At 43.3% G+C, this 21,480-nt stretch overlaps 2 protein-coding genes across 2 annotated transcripts; both read right to left on the bottom strand.

Moving 5' to 3' along the window:
• Positions 1-1,332: 1,332 nt before the first annotated feature.
• On the bottom strand, positions 1,333-2,373 carry LOC134742830 (uncharacterized). Its single transcript, XM_063676016.1, has one exon. It carries the CDS (start codon positions 2,371-2,373, stop codon positions 1,333-1,335), a length of 1,041 nt encoding a protein of 346 aa, XP_063532086.1.
• A 5-nt stretch (positions 2,374-2,378) lies between these two features.
• Positions 2,379-20,992, bottom strand: LOC134743152 (vesicle-fusing ATPase 1-like). Its single transcript, XM_063676495.1, has 16 exons — positions 20,834-20,992; positions 20,439-20,527; positions 19,650-19,779; positions 17,591-17,676; positions 15,881-16,026; positions 15,613-15,751; positions 14,793-14,935; positions 14,121-14,320; positions 12,171-12,303; positions 11,411-11,613; positions 10,414-10,602; positions 9,855-9,987; positions 6,965-7,122; positions 6,316-6,500; positions 4,923-5,081; positions 2,379-2,728 (listed from the first exon to the last, which is right to left on the bottom strand). Exons 1-16 carry the CDS (start codon positions 20,846-20,848, stop codon positions 2,593-2,595), a joined length of 2,244 nt encoding a protein of 747 aa, XP_063532565.1. The 5' UTR covers positions 20,849-20,992; the 3' UTR covers positions 2,379-2,592.
• Positions 20,993-21,480: the final 488 nt, after the last annotated feature.

Below are 21,480 nucleotides of genomic sequence, written 5' to 3'. Positions count from 1 at the left end.
ACATTAGAAAAAAATATAAAAAACAATACAATTTCGTTAATAAAAGCGTAATATCACTTACTCAAAAATCTATTTAAGAACTCAATTTTAACACCAAATTATTTCATATATAGTAAAATTGATCTGTAATATTTTATAAATACTTTTTATTTTTTGCCTTGTACTGCCAATGTGCATAGGCAGTTAATCAAGACCCTTAAGTGCATCCTTTAACATATTTGTTTAATTGTACTCATTTCTAGTTGATGAGTCGATCAACTTTTTATCGTTTTTATTATATCTTTGACTCAGAAAATAACAGTGAAGTAGTTTTTGTAATAATTGCTTCTTTATCATTTTGGAATTCCCCAAACACCGAAGAAACTTATTTTTAATTTCAAATTAAAATTGTACATACCCCACATGGTGTCTGGGTTTTATCTGGACGCTCCCCAGATGGATTGCTAGCTATGATACATCCAAGGAAATTCGGACGGATGCTAGAACTAGCACTCAAATGTCCATCAGCAACAGAAAAAAAGTTGATTGACCCCAGTAATTATTAATTATGTCAATAGAAGCTTTGTTAAGGTGCTACCTCTACTTCATAACAACAATATGCTTTAATACTATTAATATACTTTATCAAATTGACAACATCTTCATCTTATAGCTATTCGTCAAGTTATACACTGATCAAAACATTTCTAATATAAACATAAAGGGACAGCCATAGCTGAATCACATATCAACAGTAAATTGAAATAAATAATATTGCTCTTTCAACCAATATAATACATTTGAAATTGAGCTATTGCCTAGCATAAATATTAAGCTATAACACAACTAACAACCCTGGGATATCTGTAACCATGTCACGATGCTCTTACATTATATCTACAGATATGGTGTTCAGTAACATCTACTTTACGGAAAGCTTAGTGTTATTTACACAGAACTAGTAACAAGAGTAATAAATAAGTTTGTAAATTACAAAGGAAAATGACATGGTTACTAGAGCTGCATACCACCATGCCCCCTCCGTGCAGAAGCCGTGTAGGTTCGGGTGCCAGAATAGCTCACAACAACTAACTTGCCCGGATACAAAAACAGGATTGAGTGTAATGGAATAGAGGCCCGCTTCCACACTATCTACAACATAATCTTCACACTTCGCAAACGCAACATCCTCTTTTTTTATAAACTATTATACTCTCAAGATAACGTAACATGTATACAATCATATGTTACATAAATATTAAACAGCGACATGTCTATTATACAAGTAAACATGTGCGGAAGCTTTACAACATCATATGTAAATAGTAAGAGTAAAAGGGTAAATGTAAAAATTTAGAACTTGCCCAAATCTACAAAGGAGTCATACTGCAGGTCGGAGCTGTCGCACGCCGTCGTGTCGTCGTCGGCGGGCGCGGAGTGCAACGGCTGCAGGCGCGCGTCGCCGTCGCACACCGTCGTGTCGTCGTCGGCGGGCGCGGAATGCAGCGGCTGCAGGCGCGCGTCGCCGTCGCACACCGTCGTGTCGTCGTCGGCGGGCGCGGAATGCAGCGGCTGCAGGCGCGCGTCGCCGTCGCACACCGTCGTGTCGTCGTCGGCGGGCGCGGAGTGCAGCGGCTGCAGGCGCGCGTCGCCGTCGCACACCGTCGTGTCGTCGTCGGCGGGCGCGGAGTGCAGCGGCTGCAGGCGCGCGTCGCCGTCGCACACCGTCGTGTCGTCGTCGGCGGGCGCGGAGTGCAGCGGCTGCAGGCGCGCGTCGCCGTCGCACACCGCCGTGCTGTCCGAGCTCGAGCTCGAGCTATCAATGTACTCGAACAGTTTGCCGCGCGAGTCGTCTATGATACTCGAAATGTCTGATATCTCTAATGTACTCGGTATGGTGGATGTGTCTACGTTGATAACGTCTAATGACTGAGAAAGCAGGGCGTCGTCGCACGAGGACGCCGGGATCGTTTCTTGCGAAGCCGGGTAGTGGGATGAGTTGGGGTCCTCCGTGAAACGACCGGAGTCGCCCATTTCGGACACCAGGAGACACAAACTGACATCTTCGGTGGGGAACGTTACGCTTTCGCTTAGCGCCTGAGTGTCCTGATCTTGGACGTTGGACTGGGGACTGTCAGCTTTGGGAATGTCGGGGCTGACAGGTTTCAATGAAACCGAGTTGTCTTCAGAGAAGTCTCCTTCTGCGTTAAGCGTGACGGAGTCGTTGCCCTCCCTCTCTAGCAAATGTTCCAAATCGTCGACGCATTTAGTGGAGTCGTCGCTGCTATCGGACACGATCAGTTCAATACTTCTATCCAGTAGGCCGGTATCTGTACAAGCGGACATTTCGTCTTCGAAGACGATCTCGACACTCCTTATCCTCATTAGGGGCATTTTGGCGGGGGAGAGTTCGTTGCCTTTGGGCGAGCGGCCCTTCTTCCTGGACTCTGCTATCTCGGAACATTCGCTTATTTCGTCGTAGTCTATCTCGTAGCTTCTAAGGTCGGATGTACATGGCGTGCACTCGGTGGACTTGGAGTTCGGCCTGGAGTGCGTGAGGTCGGGTGAGGTGCGCGTGGTATGCGAGTGCAGTCCCTAAGGTTGCGATGATCCTTATTGTATAGTCGTGCCCAGGTCGAGTCCGCCTTCCTCTTGCATCTTTGTGAGGAACTTGAACACTCTGTTCTCCTCTTCCGTCTGTTTCACCATGTCTATTAGCGCTAGCAGCTTCTTGATTCCGATGAAGATCCTGTGGAAAGTATAAAATATTACTTTTGTGGCTATATACGAATAGCTTCATTGACAAGCAAGTATTTTACATACTTGGAGTCCTCTCGGTCTTTAGGTTTCGTCAACTTCTTTTTATACGTCATTGACGGCTGTAGCCGTTGATACCACCTTTAACAATGAAATCTTATGTCCTGTATATTTCAATGTCAAAGAACCATTAAAATATAATTTGTTTACTTACCTAAATTACCAGCTTGTTGTCATAGAATTCATGAAGCATTTTGAATAAAGCATATTTTTTTACGTGCAAGTGTATTATGTTCGGTTACTAATAATATAGCCTACCTTGCGCGACCTAGAGAAGCACATACGACAGAGACTGCAATCCAATGGAGCGTACGGATACTGAAAATGCAATTTTTCAAGCCTTTCTTTTCGTTGTATGGCGAATGATAGGAAATACAGCAACATACTTGGCCCCGCGCAGGTCGTGCTGAATCTTCTGCAGGTCGCGCTTGGAGAAGACGTAGCTCTCCTCGAGCACGGACATGACGTGCTCGGGCTGCGACAGGTTGGGCACGTGCAGCACGCCCGTGAACGTTTGGTAATGTAACATACTTGGCCCCGCGCAGGTCGTGCTGAATCTTCTGCAGGTTGCGCTTGGAGAAGACGTCGCTCTCCTCGAGCACAGACATGACGTGCTCGGGCTGCGACAGGTTGGGCACGTGCAGCACGCCCGTGAACGTTTGGTAATGTAACATACTTGGCCCCGCGCAGGTCGTGCTGAATCTTCTGCAGGTTGCGCTTGGAGAAGACGTCGCTCTCCTCGAGCACGGACATGACGTGCTCGGGCTGCGACAGGTTGGGCACGTGCAGCACGCCCGTGAACGTTTGGTAATGTAACATACTTGGCCCCGCGCAGGTCGTGCTGAATCTTCTGCAGGTCGCGCTTGGAGAAGACGTCGCTCTCCTCGAGCACGGACATGACGTGCTCGGGCTGCGACAGGTTGGGCACGTGCAGCACGCCCGTGAACGTTTGGTAATGTAACATACTTGGCCCCGCGCAGGTCGTGCTGAATCTTCTGCAGGTCGCGCTTGGAGAAGACGTCGCTCTCCTCGAGCACGGACATGACGTGCTCGGGCTGCGACAGGTTGGGCACGTGCAGCACGCCCGTGAACGTTTGGTAATGTAACATACTTGGCCCCGCGCAGGTCGTTCTGAATCTTCTGCAGGTCGCGCTTGGAGAAGACGTCGCTCTCCTCGAGCACGGACATGACGTGCTCGGGCTGCGACAAGTTGGGCACGTGCAGCACGCCCGTGAACGTTTGGTAATGTAACATACTTGGCCCCGCGCAGGTCGTGCTGAATCTTCTGCAGGTCGCGCTTGGAGAAGACGTCGCTCTCCTCGAGCACGGACATGACGTGCTCGGGCTGCGACAGGTTGGGCACGTGCAGCACGCCCGTGAACGTTTGGTAATGTAACATACTTGGCCCCGCGCAGGTCGTTCTGAATCTTCTGCAGGTCGCGCTTGGAGAAGACGTCGCTCTCCTCGAGCACGGACATGACGTGCTCGGGCTGCGACAGGTTGGGCACGTGCAGCACGCCCGTGAACGTTTGGTAATGTAACATACTTGGCCCCGCGCAGGTCGTGCTGAATCTTCTGCAGGTCGCGCTTGGAGAAGACGTCGCTCTCCTCGAGCACGGACATGACGTGCTCGGGCTGCGACAGGTTGGGCACGTGCAGCACGCCCGTGAACGTTTGGTAATGTAACATACTTGGCCCCGCGCAGGTCGTGCTGAATCTTCTGCAGGTTGCGCTTGGAGAAGACGTCGCTCTCCTCGAGCACGGACATGACGTGCTCGGGCTGCGACAGGTTGGGCACGTGCAGCACGCCCGTGAACGTTTGGTAATGTAACATACTTGGCCCCGCGCAGGTCGTTCTGTATCTTCTGCAGGTCGCGCTTGGAGAAGACGTCGCTCTCCTCGAGCACAGACATGACGTGCTCGGGCTGCGACAGGTTGGGCACGTGCAGCACGCCCGTGAACGTTTGGTAATGTAACATACTTGGCCCCGCGCAGGTCGTGCTGAATCTTCTGCAGGTTGCGCTTGGAGAAGACGTCGCTCTCCTCGAGCACAGACATGACGTGCTCGGGCTGCGACAGGTTGGGCACGTGCAGCACGCCCGTGAACGTTTGGTAATGTAACATACTTGGCCCCGCGCAGGTCGTGCTGAATCTTCTGCAGGTCGCGCTTGGAGAAGACGTCGCTCTCCTCGAGCACGGACATGACGTGCTCGGGCTGCGACAGGTTGGGCACGTGCAGCACGCCCGTGAACGCGGACGTCACCTCCATGTCCTCTAGGACTTGTCTAAAAACAAGTGTTCATAATGAAACAAAATACATATGTGTATATTCGAGTCCTAATAGTAGCCCTTATGCAATTGTGTCAATTTTACTTATGCAATTGTATTATCAATATAAAACAAGCATTTATTTTCACGTCACAATAAATAAAACAGTAAATAACATCCATGCATAAATCGTGATCGGCAACGCAGGCTTCGTCAAGTGGACACAAAAGCAAATCAGCAACAGGCTTCGTCATCGACTTACAAATGATGTAATCCGCAACAGGCTTTGTCTAGCTTAACCACTAAATTAAACTATTTAGGCTATGGTGCCACCCCGGACCGTAGCCGGCCCAATCGTCCCCATGACACTGGCAGCGTTGCCCCGTTGAATTGCCAAGGAGATCTGTTGGACCAGGTACGATCCGGAGCGAGGATCGCAACCCCTATCTCTCAGTCGCCGACCCAATTCCCACACAAACTCCTTAGCCTCCGCACCCCAAGGTCCTGCAGTCTCCACCGCAACTGGTATAAAATCATACATTGGTTCCAAGGCAGAGTACTTCGTATGCTTCTGTTTAGCCGCATACTCCGCAGCTGAACCAGCAGCACCGATGGTGTGACTCAGATGGGACAGGGCAAAGGTGCTAACACACGTTGCGTCCCATAAGAGGCACCGACCCTTCTGCCAAGGAACCAATGTAAGACCATCTGGCCTTTGGCCATTATCAATATTATATTTACCAAGCGACGTTGCCGGACTTCGCTCGACATGTAAGGCGCGCAATGTCGCCCTACACGTCGAGCGAAGTCCGGCAACGTCGCGGCCCCTCGCCCGACGTCGCTGGCGACACGTGTCGTGGCCGTCGTGAGACAATTGTCCCTAGTCTTAGCGTGGCTTTATTGTGAGATTCCAGTTAATTAAAGTTTTTAATCGTTCAACATAGGAATCGAAAAGAGTTTCCGTTTAGCTGCTTGTGTGACGTAAGAGGAAGAGAGAGAGACATTCCTGCTTTCCCCCAGGAATTAATGGTACTTTCATAAGGAGACCCAGCTAAAAATGTCCTATTCCAATATAGTGGAATAAAATTTCATACTATCGTAGATAACGGGCAATATACGTCTAGAATAAAGATAAGTGTTTAGAGGGTTCAAAAACCATTAGCTCCACCGAAACTAAACCTGAATGATCAATAATTTGTAAAAAAAATTGAGTTAGCGCTCGATGTTGTCTACCAGGATACGTCGTCTCACCTGCGGCTGCTGGTGCAAAGGATGAGCAGCTTCCTGCCCTTGGGCGGCTGCTTCTTCAGCAGCACGAGCAACGCCTGAAGGGTCAGGTTGGAGTAGCGCGGCCCGATGGGGCCGTAGTCCAGCAGACGCTCGATGTTGTCCACCAGGATGCACGATAGAGTGGAACGGTAGGCGTCGTCGAAGTACTTGGGAAAGGAACAATTTGTTAGTCCCTTACCCTACTAATATCGCAAGTGAAGGTATTTCTATTTCGAACGTTTGTCTTTTTTGGTACACTTAGGCGCTTGTAGTCGGACCAGCCGACCCCAACTAGTGTGCATTTAGGTCGTGTTAACACAAGAAGCATCGAACGTCGCTGTATATTTCATTATTTCGGTGGGACGTAGATTTGAACCTTAATACTGTCACGATACAGTTGTTTTTTAAAGGACATTGTTGCTTTGCCACGTGGCTAACACGGGAGCTGACCGCTCGCATAAAAGAAACAATGGCTTTTGTTTAACTGATTAGGGTCTGAGCTTTAAAAATCATTTGAGAAAATTCATACAATACTTAGCTGTCGGCACATTAAAATAAGCACGCCAGGATTTTGTATGACTTTTCTTGTGCTCTTTCCGTCTAAACTGAACAAGCTTTTGGTATATCTTACCTTCCTGATCTGCAGACACTTGGCGGTCTCCGTGAAGCCGACCATGTCCTCGGGCGAGCACACCTTCACGAACGGGAAGTCGGACATCTTGGCCAGTTGCGCCGCCAGCGCGGTCTTACCGCTGTTGGGCGGGCCTTCTAGCAGTACTGATACTAGACCTGAAATTAGTCCATAGTTTAGACATACAGAGTACCTGTTGGGGTCATCATAATTTAATAGGGCGTTCTCACTTAACTGTGTACCATTAACGACCGGTTAGGTCACAAAACTGACCGTAAGTGAGGGCCGATACAGACGGACTGCCTGCAATGTCGGCGTCCAGTTACAAGTTGCTTTCGGGTTGCAGACTTCCAGTCCGTCTGTACCGACCCTAAGTCGCACTTTAACCCTTTTGTAGGAATAGTACGATTTATCGACCACATACGCGCCAAAAGATTTTCAACCCTAGCAATCGGATTGGACTTTCGGGCAATGTGGCCTGTTTTTAAATGAATCATTGAATGAATGAAGCTCAATTAATTGTAATATATATGCATTTTTGGGAAAACCCTGTAGATTGGTGCAGCCTGGAAAAGGGTTAAGGTACAAGTTAAAGTGAAAATGCCCTGCCTATTTCCGGTGCGTGATATTTACAAAGGCAGTATTACCACCACAGAATAAATAATAAAATATCTATTTACAGAATTTTCACTGTCTAACAAAACCGATGCTTAAGAGTGGAAGATAACGAACCATATTGTGCCTCCCTTACGCATGACACATTCTCTTTCTTGCTCGCTATACTGTCTCTAACTCTTTGAACGCCGTAACGCGCCATCGTTAACGTTAAGGGTCCCCGGCAAGCTCGGTTCTCCATACAAACGTAGTTACGCTCTCATTTTAAAACGCGTTGCTAGTTTGCTCTGAAACTTTGAACTTACAATAGGATAAGGTCTTTGAACTTACAATAGGATGTAATTAGTCTTCAGATACAATAGTTAAAAAAATACAGCGAAATTAAGTTTTTCATACAAAACTTGTTTTTGCTCTATTTCGTTTGTTTTATCAACTGGAGCTATATAAACTAATTACAGACCAAGATATTCCTTATGTTATTGTATGTGCAAAGTTTCATTACAATTCCACACGTAGTTTTAAAATGAGAACGAAACTCCGTTTGTATGGGAAGGTGAAATTCGGCCGAACTTGCTGCGGACTCTTAATGGAACCGCGCGCGTCTGTGCCCGTGTTTGGCGGTCGAAGAATTAATGACCATTCGGATCATTCTGGAACCGAGTGCGCCTGAACAATAAGGTTGTTGACACATGTTGAATATTGTAACTAAATCTAGTTAAATAGATAGAAAATGAGCAATTTATCACAAAAAAATATGGGAATAAAAAAGAAATGACCTCAAAGATTCAAAATTTTAGTTTTTTTTTTATCCAAAAAGGAAAAAAATAATGGTACCATTTGATTTCTTACATTTTATTAAAAATAATACTATAAGCAACAATATACAATAAAACGCAACATTTCACCGACAAAATCGCAATTTCCTTGTATTCCATACATCGAAACGGCTTCTAAGCAATAGCGACGTCACGATGTATTGCCATTTTGTTAGGAGCGTTTCGTCAGTAAAGTGCGGGTGCCAGACTCTGACCATCATTTGTGACTTTTGTATTGTTTAAGGCAACGGGTCCCATACAGACATTTGATCCTCAAAACAAACCTGATCGACTGATACCAGTTGACGATGTAAACTCACCGCTGGCTTCAGTGGCGCGCGCCTGCTGTATGTAGAGCTGGCCGTCCTCGAACAGCGCCGAGATGGGAGCGCCCCAGTTGATGATGTAAACTCACCGCTAGCTTCAGTGGCGCGCGCCTGCTGTATGTAGAACTGGCCGTCCTCGAACAGCGCCCATATGGGAGCGCCCCAGTTGATGATGTAAACTCACCGCTGGCTTCAGTGGCGCGCGCCTGCTGTATGTAGAGCTGGCCGTCCTCGAACAGCGCCCATATGGGAGCGCCCCAGTTGATGATGTAAACTCACCGCTGGCTTCAGTGGCGCGCGCCTGCTGTATGTAGAGCTGGCCGTCCTCGAACAGCGCCGAGATGGGAGCGCCCCAGTTGATGATGTAAACTCACCGCTGGCTTCAGTGGCGCGCGCCTGCTGTATGTAGAGCTGGCCGTCCTCGAACAGCGCCGAGATGGGAGCGCCCCAGTTGATGATGTAAACTCACCGCTGGCTTCAGTGGCGCGCGCCTGCTGTATGTAGAGCTGGCCGTCCTCGAACAGCGCCGAGATGGGAGCGCCCCAGTTGATGATGTAAACTCACCGCTGGCTTCAGTGGCGCGCGCCTGCTGTATGTAGAGCTGGCCGTCCTCGAACAGCGCCGAGATGGGAGCGCCCCAGTTGATGATGTAAATTCACCGCTAGCTTCAGTGGCGCGCGCCTGCTGTATGTAGAGCTGGCCGTCCTCGAACAGCGCCGAGATGGGAGCGCCCCAGTTGATGATGTAAACTCACCGCTAGCTTCAGTGGCGCGCGCCTGCTGTATGTAGAGCTGGCCGTCCTCGAACAGCGCCGAGATGGGAGCGCCCCAGTTGATGATGTAAACTCACCGCTGGCTTCAGTGGCGCGCGCCTGCTGTATGTAGAGCTGGCCGTCCTCGAACAGCGCCGAGATGGGAGCGCCCCAGTTGATGATGTAAACTCACCGCTGGCTTCAGTGGCGCGCGCCTGCTGTATGTAGAGCTGGCCGTCCTCGAACAGCGCCGAGATGGGAGCGCCCCAGTTGATGATGTAAACTCACCGCTGGCTTCAGTGGCGCGCGCCTGCTGTATGTAGAGCTGGCCGTCCTCGAACAGCGCCGAGATGGGAGCGCCCCAGTTGATGATGTAAACTCACCGCTGGCTTCAGTGGCGCGCGCCTGCTGTATGTAGAGCTGGCCGTCCTCGAACAGCGCCGAGATGGGAGCGCCCCAGTTGATGATGCCGCGCGCCAGGAAGTGCTCTAAGGCTTCTGCCGCCGTACCAAAGGCCTGCCGTAACACAGTTTTTGAGTGATGCTTTGATGATAATTCAATAGTGTGCAGCGAGCTGGTATGATATGAAGGTAGCACAGCAAGAACTTTGTAATAAAATAACGCAACTTTTTATTATTTGGGGTCGTTAGAGTAGTCTCGGTGATTGCCTAAAGAAAAGTAATTCGACAATAAAAGCTTGAACCAATTTTTTTTACAAACGCACTAAAATAAATTGTATGTGTGCTGTATTATATTTTATCTTTATTTATGTTCATGTGTAACTTTGATTAAGATTAATTATAGTTTTAAAATTTTGCTACACCCTAGGAGGGTCCATGTCTGTACTGACTAAGTATAAGAACATCTTGTAATACCATGGTTACAACGAATAAATGATTATGAAAAAAAAAATAACAATTAAATTTGCATAAAAGAAAGTACCGGTTTGATATCATTCTCCAAGGCGTGCATAAAGTCGGCCCTTTCCACCCTCAGCTTCTCCATGGCCTCCGGGTCCACCTCCACCTTGCTGGAGGCCTTGATGAGCCGGTTCATGGCCGTGGACTGCGCGGCGCGCACCAGGCCCTCCAGCTCGGCTCCGGAGAAGTTCTTCGTGAGCGCTGCCAACTCCTGTTCAATACACGGAAATATGAGCACAGAATTAGATGAGCTACAAGTGATGGAGCCTCTCGTTCGGGTTATTTTCTTGCCATTGGTTCAATAAAATACGCGAAATTGATTTATTTTCCCGTCGTTGTGAATAATAATGAGTAAAAATCGTGAAAGTTAAATCAGTGTTGAACCCCATCACTTTGAAATAAAGTTTATAATCATTGTGTATTCCCTCTGCTTTTACAAAGGCTTTTAAAATGTTAGGGGTGAAAAACTTTCTACTTCTGTGTAGCGCTGAATAAATCTACGATATCTGACGTTTGTGGATAAGGCATGTTTTTTGTATCTGGATCTTTGATTCCGGTTTTAATAGTTAATATTTTTTCCACAGATTATGAGATGAAGTTCAATTTTGCATAATTTTTGACACCCTTATGCCTTATAAAGGGTTAAAGATCTGGACGGCTCGTCTCGTCCGGCAGACCGATTTCCATCTGGACCTCGAGACGACGGCCACTTCACAGACAGGAATAGTGTCTACAAACCTTCGAATCCAAGTCCTCTGCCAACTTCTTATATTCTCTCATACGCTTAGTGTGAATATTAAGGATCTGCGGGCTAAGCACGGTCGCATTTTTATTGCCTGTCACTATGCCTGTCACCTTCTAACAAGTATGTAACTGCGAAAGTGACAGGCATAGTGACAGGCGATAAAAATCCGACCGTGCTTAGTCCGCTGGACCCTGCCCTTCTCGTCCGGCAGACAGATTTCCATCTGAGTCTTGAGACAGTGGCCACATCACAGATAGGAATAGCGTCTACAAACCTTCGAATCAAAGTCCTCCGCCAACTTCTTATATTCTTTCATACGCTTAGTGTGAATATTAAGGATTTGGACTCGGCCCTTCTCGTCCGGCAGACCGATTTCCATCTGGACCTCTAGACGGCCCGGTCGCATCAGCGCCTCGTCGATCATGTCGCGACGATTCGTCATGCCGATGACGAGGATGTTGTTGAGTTGGTCCACGCCTGCGAATTGGGGCTTTATGATATTGGGAATTGAGTTTAGTGTGATTTGGCATATTATGCTAATAGTGTTTTAAGGAGCTAACCAAGCTGAATGTTTGTACTTTAATAACTTGATTTTAGGTAGAAAATGAAATGGCAATAAAATCTTAGATTTTTACTCAAACATCTCTTTCTTCCTACTTAGGGTTGATGGCACGAAACTTTGTAATAGTAATTACGTTCGCCATTTTTTATTTTATGAGAAGTAGTCTTAGTTCTTTGTTGAGTTACGTTGGTTCATACTATGGCTCTGAGTGAGACTCATGGCTATGAGTATGAAATACAAGCGACGCCAACGCACGACGTGGTGAAAATATGAACTTTCGTGGGACGACATCGTCATAATATTCTACGACTACCAACTGTCATATAAACAATAGGTATGTCCCACATCTACTAGGGCGGCGCGACAGTTATGCACGGAGCCAATAGAAAGTGGAACGTATATTTTGGTAGAATTACATTTTTTTACTCTTTAGCTCCTAAAACTTGTGATCTTCTTGTAAAGTAGTCCTCACCATCGATCTTTGACAGCAGCTGGTTGACGACAGTGTCGTGGACGCCCGTGTTGCCCCCGACGGAGCCTCGCGCCTTGCAGATGGCGTCGATCTCGTCGAATATGATGATGTGCAGACCGCTGTTAGGACCAGCCTGAAAATAACACGATTATTGTATACATTCCAGTTCATGATTATGTACTCTTTTTTTCACCTATTGTGCAATAGGTGAAGAAATGTTTACATATTTATGAACTCGACTGTACAACAAAAATCTTAAGGGGTCCACTGACTATCAGTCCGCCGGACGATATCGGCCTGTCAGTTAGAACAAAAATTTGACAGTTCCGAACAACTGATAGACCGATATCGTCCGGCGGACTGATAGTCAGTGGGCCCCTTAACATTGGATCAAGTCAAAGGGAATGGGACAAGAGTTAAAAATACCAAAGATTTTTTCGGTAACTGGTAAACCTTTCTTATTTTACAATAACCTTTATTGACATTTTGCTGGGACGTCAATCTTCCGTGACCACAGCTAGTGCAACCTAGCTGAAACGTCGGAAAAAAGGTAAAATAATGAAATTTAATCGCGTTAAACCCGTTAATTTCAATTCAATTTCATTGATTTAAGGACCAACTGAGATCATAGACAATAATTATGACATTAATTATGTGCACATAAAAAGGAAATATGTTATGCCATATTTTTATTACTTACTGCAACCTTACATTTCTAAATAAATTAATGTGCTAAACTTCCAAAAAGGTCTACAAACATTTTACGTGACAGCTACTCCATATAAAAATGAACTGTCATAGGGACCAACATTCGACGATAATTCGACGCGCGAGGTGTTTTAAACACACTTGTAATATTACAAGCGGAACTCCTTTTCTAATAAGTTAAATTAGAAAAGGAGTTCCGCTTGTAATATTAGTTGTAGTTTATTATGCAATCCAAGTCTTGGAGACCCTTTACATCTCTGGATAATTTGATGATCTTTTTTATTATTATATACATTTTATCTCTGACACCTAGAGACTTTTACATCTCTAAACAATTTTAGTACTTCTGTTTATAGTTTTTATTAGTTTTTTTTTTCTTGCGTAATTTAACATTTATATTTATGAAATTGTTTTCTTGTAATTTTGGATTAATTTTATTGTTTGTAAAAATTGACATGTAAAAGTGCCCCTGTGGCCTATTTGCTGAATAAATGTTTGATGTTTGATGCAACACGGCCCTGCAAATAAAAGTTGTCTTCGTTTAGTACAACTATTTGCGAGAGCGTGCACGGTAATAAAATAAAGTTAATCCGATGTTCTAGATTCATTAGTGTTACTCATAGTTTACCGATTTGATCACTGTGAGCTTCCTAACCTGGTGAATCAACTTTCTCTTCTCACTCATTGCCATGGTTACGTTCTCCTGAGTCACTTTTTATGGTATTTAAAATCTCCAAATGTGGCGTTCCAAGCCTAAAGGCATTAAAAACGCATTAGGGATGTAACACCACAAATATGTTTTATTATGATAGTAACAAGTCCTTTTATATTGGGCCAGTTACAATACTACTATACTATTGATACTATATTAGTTTCCTGGCTAACGGGACAGTTATGTTTCATATCCAATTAGGACCTCCACCTTACAGAAAACCGCAGCCAAATAACACTAGACCCTACTCATAGTGTTGTGTTCCTGCCGGTCAGTGAGGTTGCCAGAGCTCAACGAGGGAGAGGAGTGTTAGGGTCGGCAACGCGCATGTAACTCCTCTGGAGTTGCAGGCACACATAGGCTACGGACACTGCTTAACATCAGGCGGGCCGTATGCTTGTTTGCCACCGACGTAGTATAAAAAAAATAGGACCATTCCATCAGAAATTGTGATAAAAAGGTCCTTATTGCACATGAAGCTTAAGGACCCTTCTCTGATGGAAAGCCACATATGTTCGTATCAATCTTACCCTCTTTTCTTCTTCTTCGGCATCAGCGAACAACCGTCGAATGTTGGCTTCGCTCTCACCCACGTACTTGTCCAAGATCTGAGGGCCGTTGACGATCTTCGGTTCGCGCGCGTTCAGCATCTGGCCGATCTGACGCGCCATCAGAGTTTTACCGGTTCCGGGCGGCCCGTACAGCAGGATACCCTTCACGTGTTTGCAGCCTGTGTACAGAAAGGAATGGCTAATCTAACGTAAGTATCATGTACCTATGTGTCAAAAAACACACTACTCCCCTGCACTGCAATTGCTTAAGCCCCTCTACTCTTTTGACCAGATTGATTAACATGGGACCCGGGTATGTCGTTAAACTACGTCCAAAAGAGAGGTATGAACCTTGAATGTCATCTCGCTTTGTGTGGTAGGGCACAGCACAGCGGATGTCATATTCCAGATCTAGAGCAGAGCCCAACTGGAGAAGTACCTCCACCTTACAGAAAACCGCAGTCAAATAACACTAGACCCGACTCATACTATTGTGTTCCGGCCGGTGAGTAAGGTTGTCAGAGCTTAACGAGGGTGCGGTGTTAGGGTCGGTCCCGCGCATGTTACTCCTCTGGAGTTGCAGGCGTACATAGGCTACGGAGACTGCTTAACATCCGTGTGTGATGTGCAGACACGTTGAAGCTATCTCACCTAACTGCTCGACGAGCTCGGGAGGGAAGACGCGAGAAGCGAACGCTCGCCGGAAGATGGCGTTGAACTCGTTGTCCAGACCGCCGATGCCCATCTTGCCGAAGTCCCAGTCCGGGTTGATAATAGACTGTCGTGGTTGTTTTCTGCAGAGATATACGAACTTAATGTTTTTACGGTTTAACAGTGCATGTCATACGCAGGACGAAATACATGTTTGTAGACATCGGTAACTCGCCGTACGTTTTAGTTACTAACGGAGATAAATGTACAGCGAGCTGCAAAAGTGCATACGTACCTTTTGAATAAATTTCATTCATAAAGTGTATGTACCTGTGTAATTTGAACTTGTAGTTACCATATTAAAAAGGAATGACCTAAATATTACTTTTTAGTAATATTTCCTTTTTCTTAGATTGTATGACCATGTCTTACTTTTATTTAAATGCTGTGGCTCTTGTGAAACGGCACAATTAGGTTCCACACAACTTGTATGATGCTAATAATTACATTTTTCACTAGTCGTATTAAACTTGGTTTGAATGAATGGTTTCCGCACGGAATGACATGTGCAAGCGAGACAGCACTATGCTGAGTGTTCACCTTTTTCAGTATAATTATATACAGTGTACAAGTTGGTTATAAGTCTTTTTTTCTCTTTCTTTCTCTGTATGTATTGTATAACTGTGTACTTATACTGAAATAAATGATATTCTATTCTATTCTACTATGAATGTGTGTAGCGACGTCCCGTTCACACATATTTTTCCGTACGGAAACCGAATAAAAATTCCGTATGTATACGGCCGCTGTAAAAGCTCACCCCTTGGCCTTCCCGACGAGGTTGAGCGAGGAGTTCTCGGCCTTGTCGAACTGTATGCAGGCGTCGGGCAGCAGCCGGCCCAGGCGCACGCGCCGCGGCACCACCTTAGAGCCCTGCGCCATGGCTTGCGCGTCAACAGCTAAAATATTATCAATTATTCACTTTCTGTAGTATATTGTTGCCGAGGGATGGAAAGAAAGGCATTTTCTGACAAGGTACCTAGATGCAAAAGGTTTGTCTGAAACAGTCAAACTATAAAGAATATTACCTTCCAAGTTTTTGACAGTCAGCGACAGCACCTTCTTATCCTGGAAGGAGAAAGCGAGCTGCTGGCCGACGGTGAACATCTGGTTGCCGAACTGAATCAAGAAGTCGCGCGCCATCTGCTCCGAGTCGTACGGCTCCGTTGATACGCTGAAATATATACCATAATCAAACCCCATTATGAATGTTGCAATTCATTGAGAGTTGGCAAAACTATCTACCATAGGAAAACTAACTTCACCGATGGTGTATAACATCGCCCAAATAAAATATTAAAATAATAAAGTTTAAATACAGCTGTGTAAGTTATAAATAAATAAAAAAGCCTAAAATAACCTAACTTCGCCACCCGTCCCCAACTTCGCCTAATATATTATTTTCATGAAAGAAAACTATGGAAACGGATTATATCGCGTATATTGAATTTATAATACATCCCGACGTTTCATCGTTTTATTTCGGTAACCGAAGACAATATTAAGGGTTTCGGTTAAGGGTTCATCCATTAATTACGTCACACGAATTTCGAGGTTTTTTTACCCCCCCCCCCCTTTTCACACTTGGTCACATTTGGCAAACCCCTCCCCCCCCCGGGTATAACGTTACATATTTTCAAGGAAATCGACAAATCGAATTAAGTATTATTAATATTTGTGACGTTTTCAACTAAACGTACCACATTGTCGATAAGGTTGATATCAAATTGAAGCTTTATGGAAATAGCGCCTTATTAACAACCGACAATAAGTACCCGTTTGGTTGAAAATGGCACATTTTATCAAAATATTTCTGACAAAAAAAGAAGTATTAGTAATTTTATAACTCAAAACAGATTAGGAAAGAAAATTAAACGATTAAAACCGAGTATCGATCCAAAAACTTGTTAACCGTACAGCGAATAAAATTATTTAAATAAGTTAAAGTGACGTCACAAAGTTTGTGACTCCCCCCTCCCCCTTGTCACAACATGTCACATTTTCTTGACCCCCTCCCCCCCCTAAACGTGTGATGTAATTAATGGATGACCCCTATTACGATTGTTTTTATTTTTGGATATTTTTCAATGAAATAAATTTTATCTTATCTTATCTTAATTATGAAAATTTATTCCAAATCCTAAATGTCTAACTAACACTCACAATACATTTTTTAGTGGATTGATAACGGGGAACAGGAATATTGATATGGGGTGTGTGTGTGTGTGTGTGGAGTTGTTGATACTGTAAGGTCAGCAGAAGGCCAGGTGTGCATAATAATCAAAACCACCACACACTTTTATTGTTGAGGGGAAATAGCGATAATTGATCATTTTGACCATTTTGCCTTAGTAAATTCAAAACATGACACATTATTATTATAGGTATAGCAATAATTCACTTTTTACTCTCCTCTACAATCTACATAGAGATTGCATGCATCCTTATTTAACTCCTTACTCCCTTATTCATAAAACTTTACGGGCCTGATTTAGTTAAATTATGTTTTATCCCTTATATTATATTTTACATATTTAAATCAAAATGGCATATAAAGACAAACTGTTCATAGCTAATTCAGGCCAGTAACGCATTTGTGAATAACGCCATTAGTGAACAGCCGGCAGTATATGCTAAAAAAATTAAATTAATAGTAATCAAAAATCAATAAATTTAATAGAAATTTCAATCCAAAGTACTTCAAAAGAATGCACTTTTACATTATAAGCCATACTTACGTTTTCTTAGACATAAAGTCAGCTTCTAAAGTAACACTGCATAGGCAATCTGCACTTTGGGGCTTGAATGGCTTGACATCGATCGGCTGTAAAAAGATACATCAAAATTAAAACCAATCTTAATATCCAAAAATTTTGTTCCTGATAAAATAGTAGGTTAAGTAATACTATAGTTTGTTTTTTTTAGTTAAAAAACTTTATTGTACGAAACAAGGATCAAGGAAGGAGTTTGAAATTAGATTACATAGTTTGCAGGAGGTCCTGGCCTCCCGGGTTCTATTCCTGGTAAGGGCATTTATTTGTGTGTTTATCACAAATATTCGTCCCTGAGTTATGGATGTTTTCTATATATTTAAGTATTTATAAATAACTAAGTATATATTATATGTGCCATTTTCAACCAAAAGGGTACTTAATATTGTCTTCGGTTACCGCGATAGTTACTCATGAAATAAAACTATGAAAACGGATTATATCGCGTATATTGAATTTATAATACATCCCGACGTTTCGAACCCTTTACAGCGTTCGTGGTCAACGGGTGACTGAGGAAAAATTACAAAGTGCAAAAATACCCACATACTAAAATAATGAACAATCATAGACTACAAACTTTAAGGCTGGTTGTACATGCAAAAACGGTTCATAAGGCTAGTTACACACTACAATTATTTTCAAGTAAAGATATATACTTATACGCGATAAAAACTACGCCGGCTCCAACCCTACACCACGGACCCGAGAAGATTTAATTCCCTCCTAAATTGTAGGAGGGTATCCCAATATGGGACCGGCAACAAACTCGGCGGGACACATCTTTTCAAAACATATTATACTAAGAATGTCCAGCATCATCCAACACTAAGGTCTCACAGTCTATGTCTCGCTTGCTCCTTTATCAGATGGACTACAGGATCCCAAGCTGGTGGTAGAGAAAAGCCATCTTCCCTATTAAAGTTTGGATATTTCTTAATCTCAATGACCTCGCGCAGCATTCTGGGTATGTAACGCTTCTCCTTGGCAAGAACCAGACAGTTTTTTTTTTTATCGCGTATAAATATATATCTTTACTTGAAAATAATTGTAGTGTATAACTAGCCTTATGAACCGTTTTTGCATGTACAACCAGCCTTAAAGTTTGTAGTCTATGATTGTTCATTATTTTAGTATGTGGGTATTTTTGCACTTTGTAATTTTTCCTCAGTCACCCGTTGACCACGAACGCTGTAAAGGGTCCGAAACGTCGGGATGTATTATAAATTCAATATACGCGATATAATCCGTTTTCATAGTTTTATTTCAAAAGGGTACTTATTGTCGGTTGTCAATAAGGTGCTATTTCCATATATGTAGCTTCAATTCGAAATCAACCTTATCGACAAGCGACAATCTGGTACCTTTTAGTTGAAAACGTCACATATATGTAGATAATGAATCTAGTACCCACAACACAAGCCTTATTGAGCTTACTGTGAGAGTAGGTCATCTGTGTAAAATATTCCTATAATATTTATTTATTTATTTGTGAGGAAACCTGCATGAATCTGCATAAATTCAAATGTGTGTGGGTGAAGTCACCAAATGTTGCACTCCTCTGCATTAGGCTTATCTGGGTTCTAGAGCCCAGAACCTCTTGTGAAAGGAGACCTCTGCCCAGTGGTGGGACGTTATAAGCAAGGGTTGGTAAACTTTAGAGAAGACCCAGTTGGAGTTTAATAATATTTTAGTGGACTAAAGATACAAAGTGTGATTTTTAGGGTTCCGTACCCAAAGGGTAAAAACGGGACCCTATGACTAAGACTCCTCGGTTCGTCTGTCTGTCTGTCACCAGGCTGTATCTCATAAACCATGATAGCTAGACAGTTGAAATTTTCACAGATGATGCATTTCTGTTACCGCTATAAGAACAAATACTACCCTCAGTGGGCGAGTCCGACTCGCACTTGAAGAGCCGCAATCATACCTCCAAGGGCAAGGAGCCGTATATGGCTCGCGTGCCGCGTTCTGCTGACCTCTAGACTAGAATATTGGAAAAGTGCATTATAAAGAAATGTCATACTTGGCCAATGGAGAGTGTTGCCCATTTTCTCTGAGGGGCTGAGAATCCCACTGTGCCACTCTCAACCCCACTGTAAAAGCGGGTGCTGAAGACGAAACTCTGTGAAGGCCCTGTAGTTACTTCAATGTGTCTGAAAATTTACAATATATTTGCATGTGGTTAAAAATTAAGTGATTTTAAGATTTTTGCTTTCATGTCCCGTCAGCCAGTTATTTTACAATACATGCTTTCCTAATTTGGTCTGGCTGATCAAATCAATAGTTACTATAGTTATCCTATTTATTTTGGGGTGATAAATTGATAAACTAGTATAAAAAAGACAGTGTGTATGTCGCTGATTGTGCCCCAGTGTGTCACAACTTAGATTTAAGTACCTAAGCTTCATGAGATGACTAGCTGGCTCTTGTATGGCTTTAGAGATACAATTGATTGACCAGATTATAAACAGTTATAATTTTATATTTTACGTAACTGTTTTTTTTTGTTGGATCACATTATCTTCACCAAGCCTGCTTAAGCACTATCTTTGTCAGTCCCTGTCTCCTTGTACAAGTATAAATTCAGATGTGGTTTTGACCTTTAGTACACAATACGGAAGAATCCTATTTTAAAATAAATAAATCATTCTGGGTTTTACAGTTATTTTTAATTTCTTTTTATTGCATCAGTTATTGTTCAGTCCAGTTATCAGTTTCCTCTTAAGTTTCAAAAACCAATGATATCAGAATTTACACCTATATTTATTGTAACTGATAGGTAGAGTACTTAGCTTAGACTACAACAACTCACTTGACATCACTGGGAAAATCTTCTTTGTTGATGAGGGCACAGTTGGTAATGGCCAACTCGTCCGAAGGACATTTTGCGGCCTTCATACGCTGTGTAAAACATATGTGTATATGAATAGAAGTAGACACAGTAGTAAATAAATAATGTTGACTACAGGAATTTTGTAATAGCACATAATGAAAGCTTATTAGACTGGTAATTAAATTTATAATAAGTGTAAATTATATGAAGATTTGTTATGGATAAAAGGGATTTTTATTTATTTTCTAAATAAGCAAGAAAACCTAAAATATGGGCCTGAAAGATGATACAAGCCACATAATTTTTAATGCGTATCTACAAGAGCCATATCTATTAAGGGTATAACATAATAACGTCGAATTTATTATACTTACCAATGAGGAATACATTTTGTAAATTTGTTATTTGCCCAATATCTAATAATTTGACAATGATTCACGTCAAGTGATATTTGGAAGATTTGACGGAACCTACTCCGCCCGTCAGCGAATGACTGCAATGGACCTTTATTTTGGTCGCGAATCATTGGTCGGTGCGATCAATACGGGTTCGCTAGTGTTGTTAGTGTACGAAAAATCGAAAATAATTTAGCAATGAACGCCAGAAAGATGAAAATATTATAAAATAAATAATATATTAGATTTACTTAAATATAATGGAAATTAATCGAATATCCCAAAATCTAGTCAAATCAGCGAAGAGATGATTTATAATTATAATTTAAAAAAATAGACAGGATTAGGGAGAGGACCTCTGATGCTCGCGCGGGCTCTTACCTGGTGCAAAGGTTGGCCATCGCTATCCAACGTGATAACGCGGCAAGTGTGATGGGCACCTTTGCACCCGGTACAGCTCGCGGTCTTTTTGAATAAAATATTTTAGTTAGTTTTGTAGTTTATTGTTTAATTTAGATAAGTTTAAGTTATTTTTTATGATTGTATATATACCATTAACTGTACGTTTTTAAAATAAATTATTATTTTATATAATAAAAAAAACCATTTTATTTAAAAAATGTTTT

Source organism: Cydia strobilella, chromosome 7 (genome assembly GCF_947568885.1).
Source record: "Cydia strobilella chromosome 7, ilCydStro3.1, whole genome shotgun sequence".
NCBI classification, from domain to species: domain Eukaryota; kingdom Metazoa; phylum Arthropoda; class Insecta; order Lepidoptera; family Tortricidae; genus Cydia; species Cydia strobilella.
Note: the sequence above shows the minus strand (reverse complement) of the source record. Positions and strands in the feature narration are given on the sequence as shown.

Excerpts from the sequence above, each read along its gene's own strand:
- LOC134743152 (XM_063676495.1), bottom strand. Across the intron at positions 7,123-9,854 it reads GCGCGCCACTGAAGCCAGCG|GTCTAGTATCAGTACTGCTA; the intron begins GTGAGTTTACAT and ends GACTAATTTCAG. Across the intron at positions 2,729-4,922 it reads CACGACCTGCGCGGGGCCAA|GATCTTCATCGGAATCAAGA; the intron begins GTATGTTACATT and ends TACTTTCCACAG.
- LOC134742830 (XM_063676016.1), bottom strand. The coding sequence starts at position 2,373 with ATGCCCCTAATGAGGATAAGGAGTGTCGAGATCGTCTTCGAAGACGAA.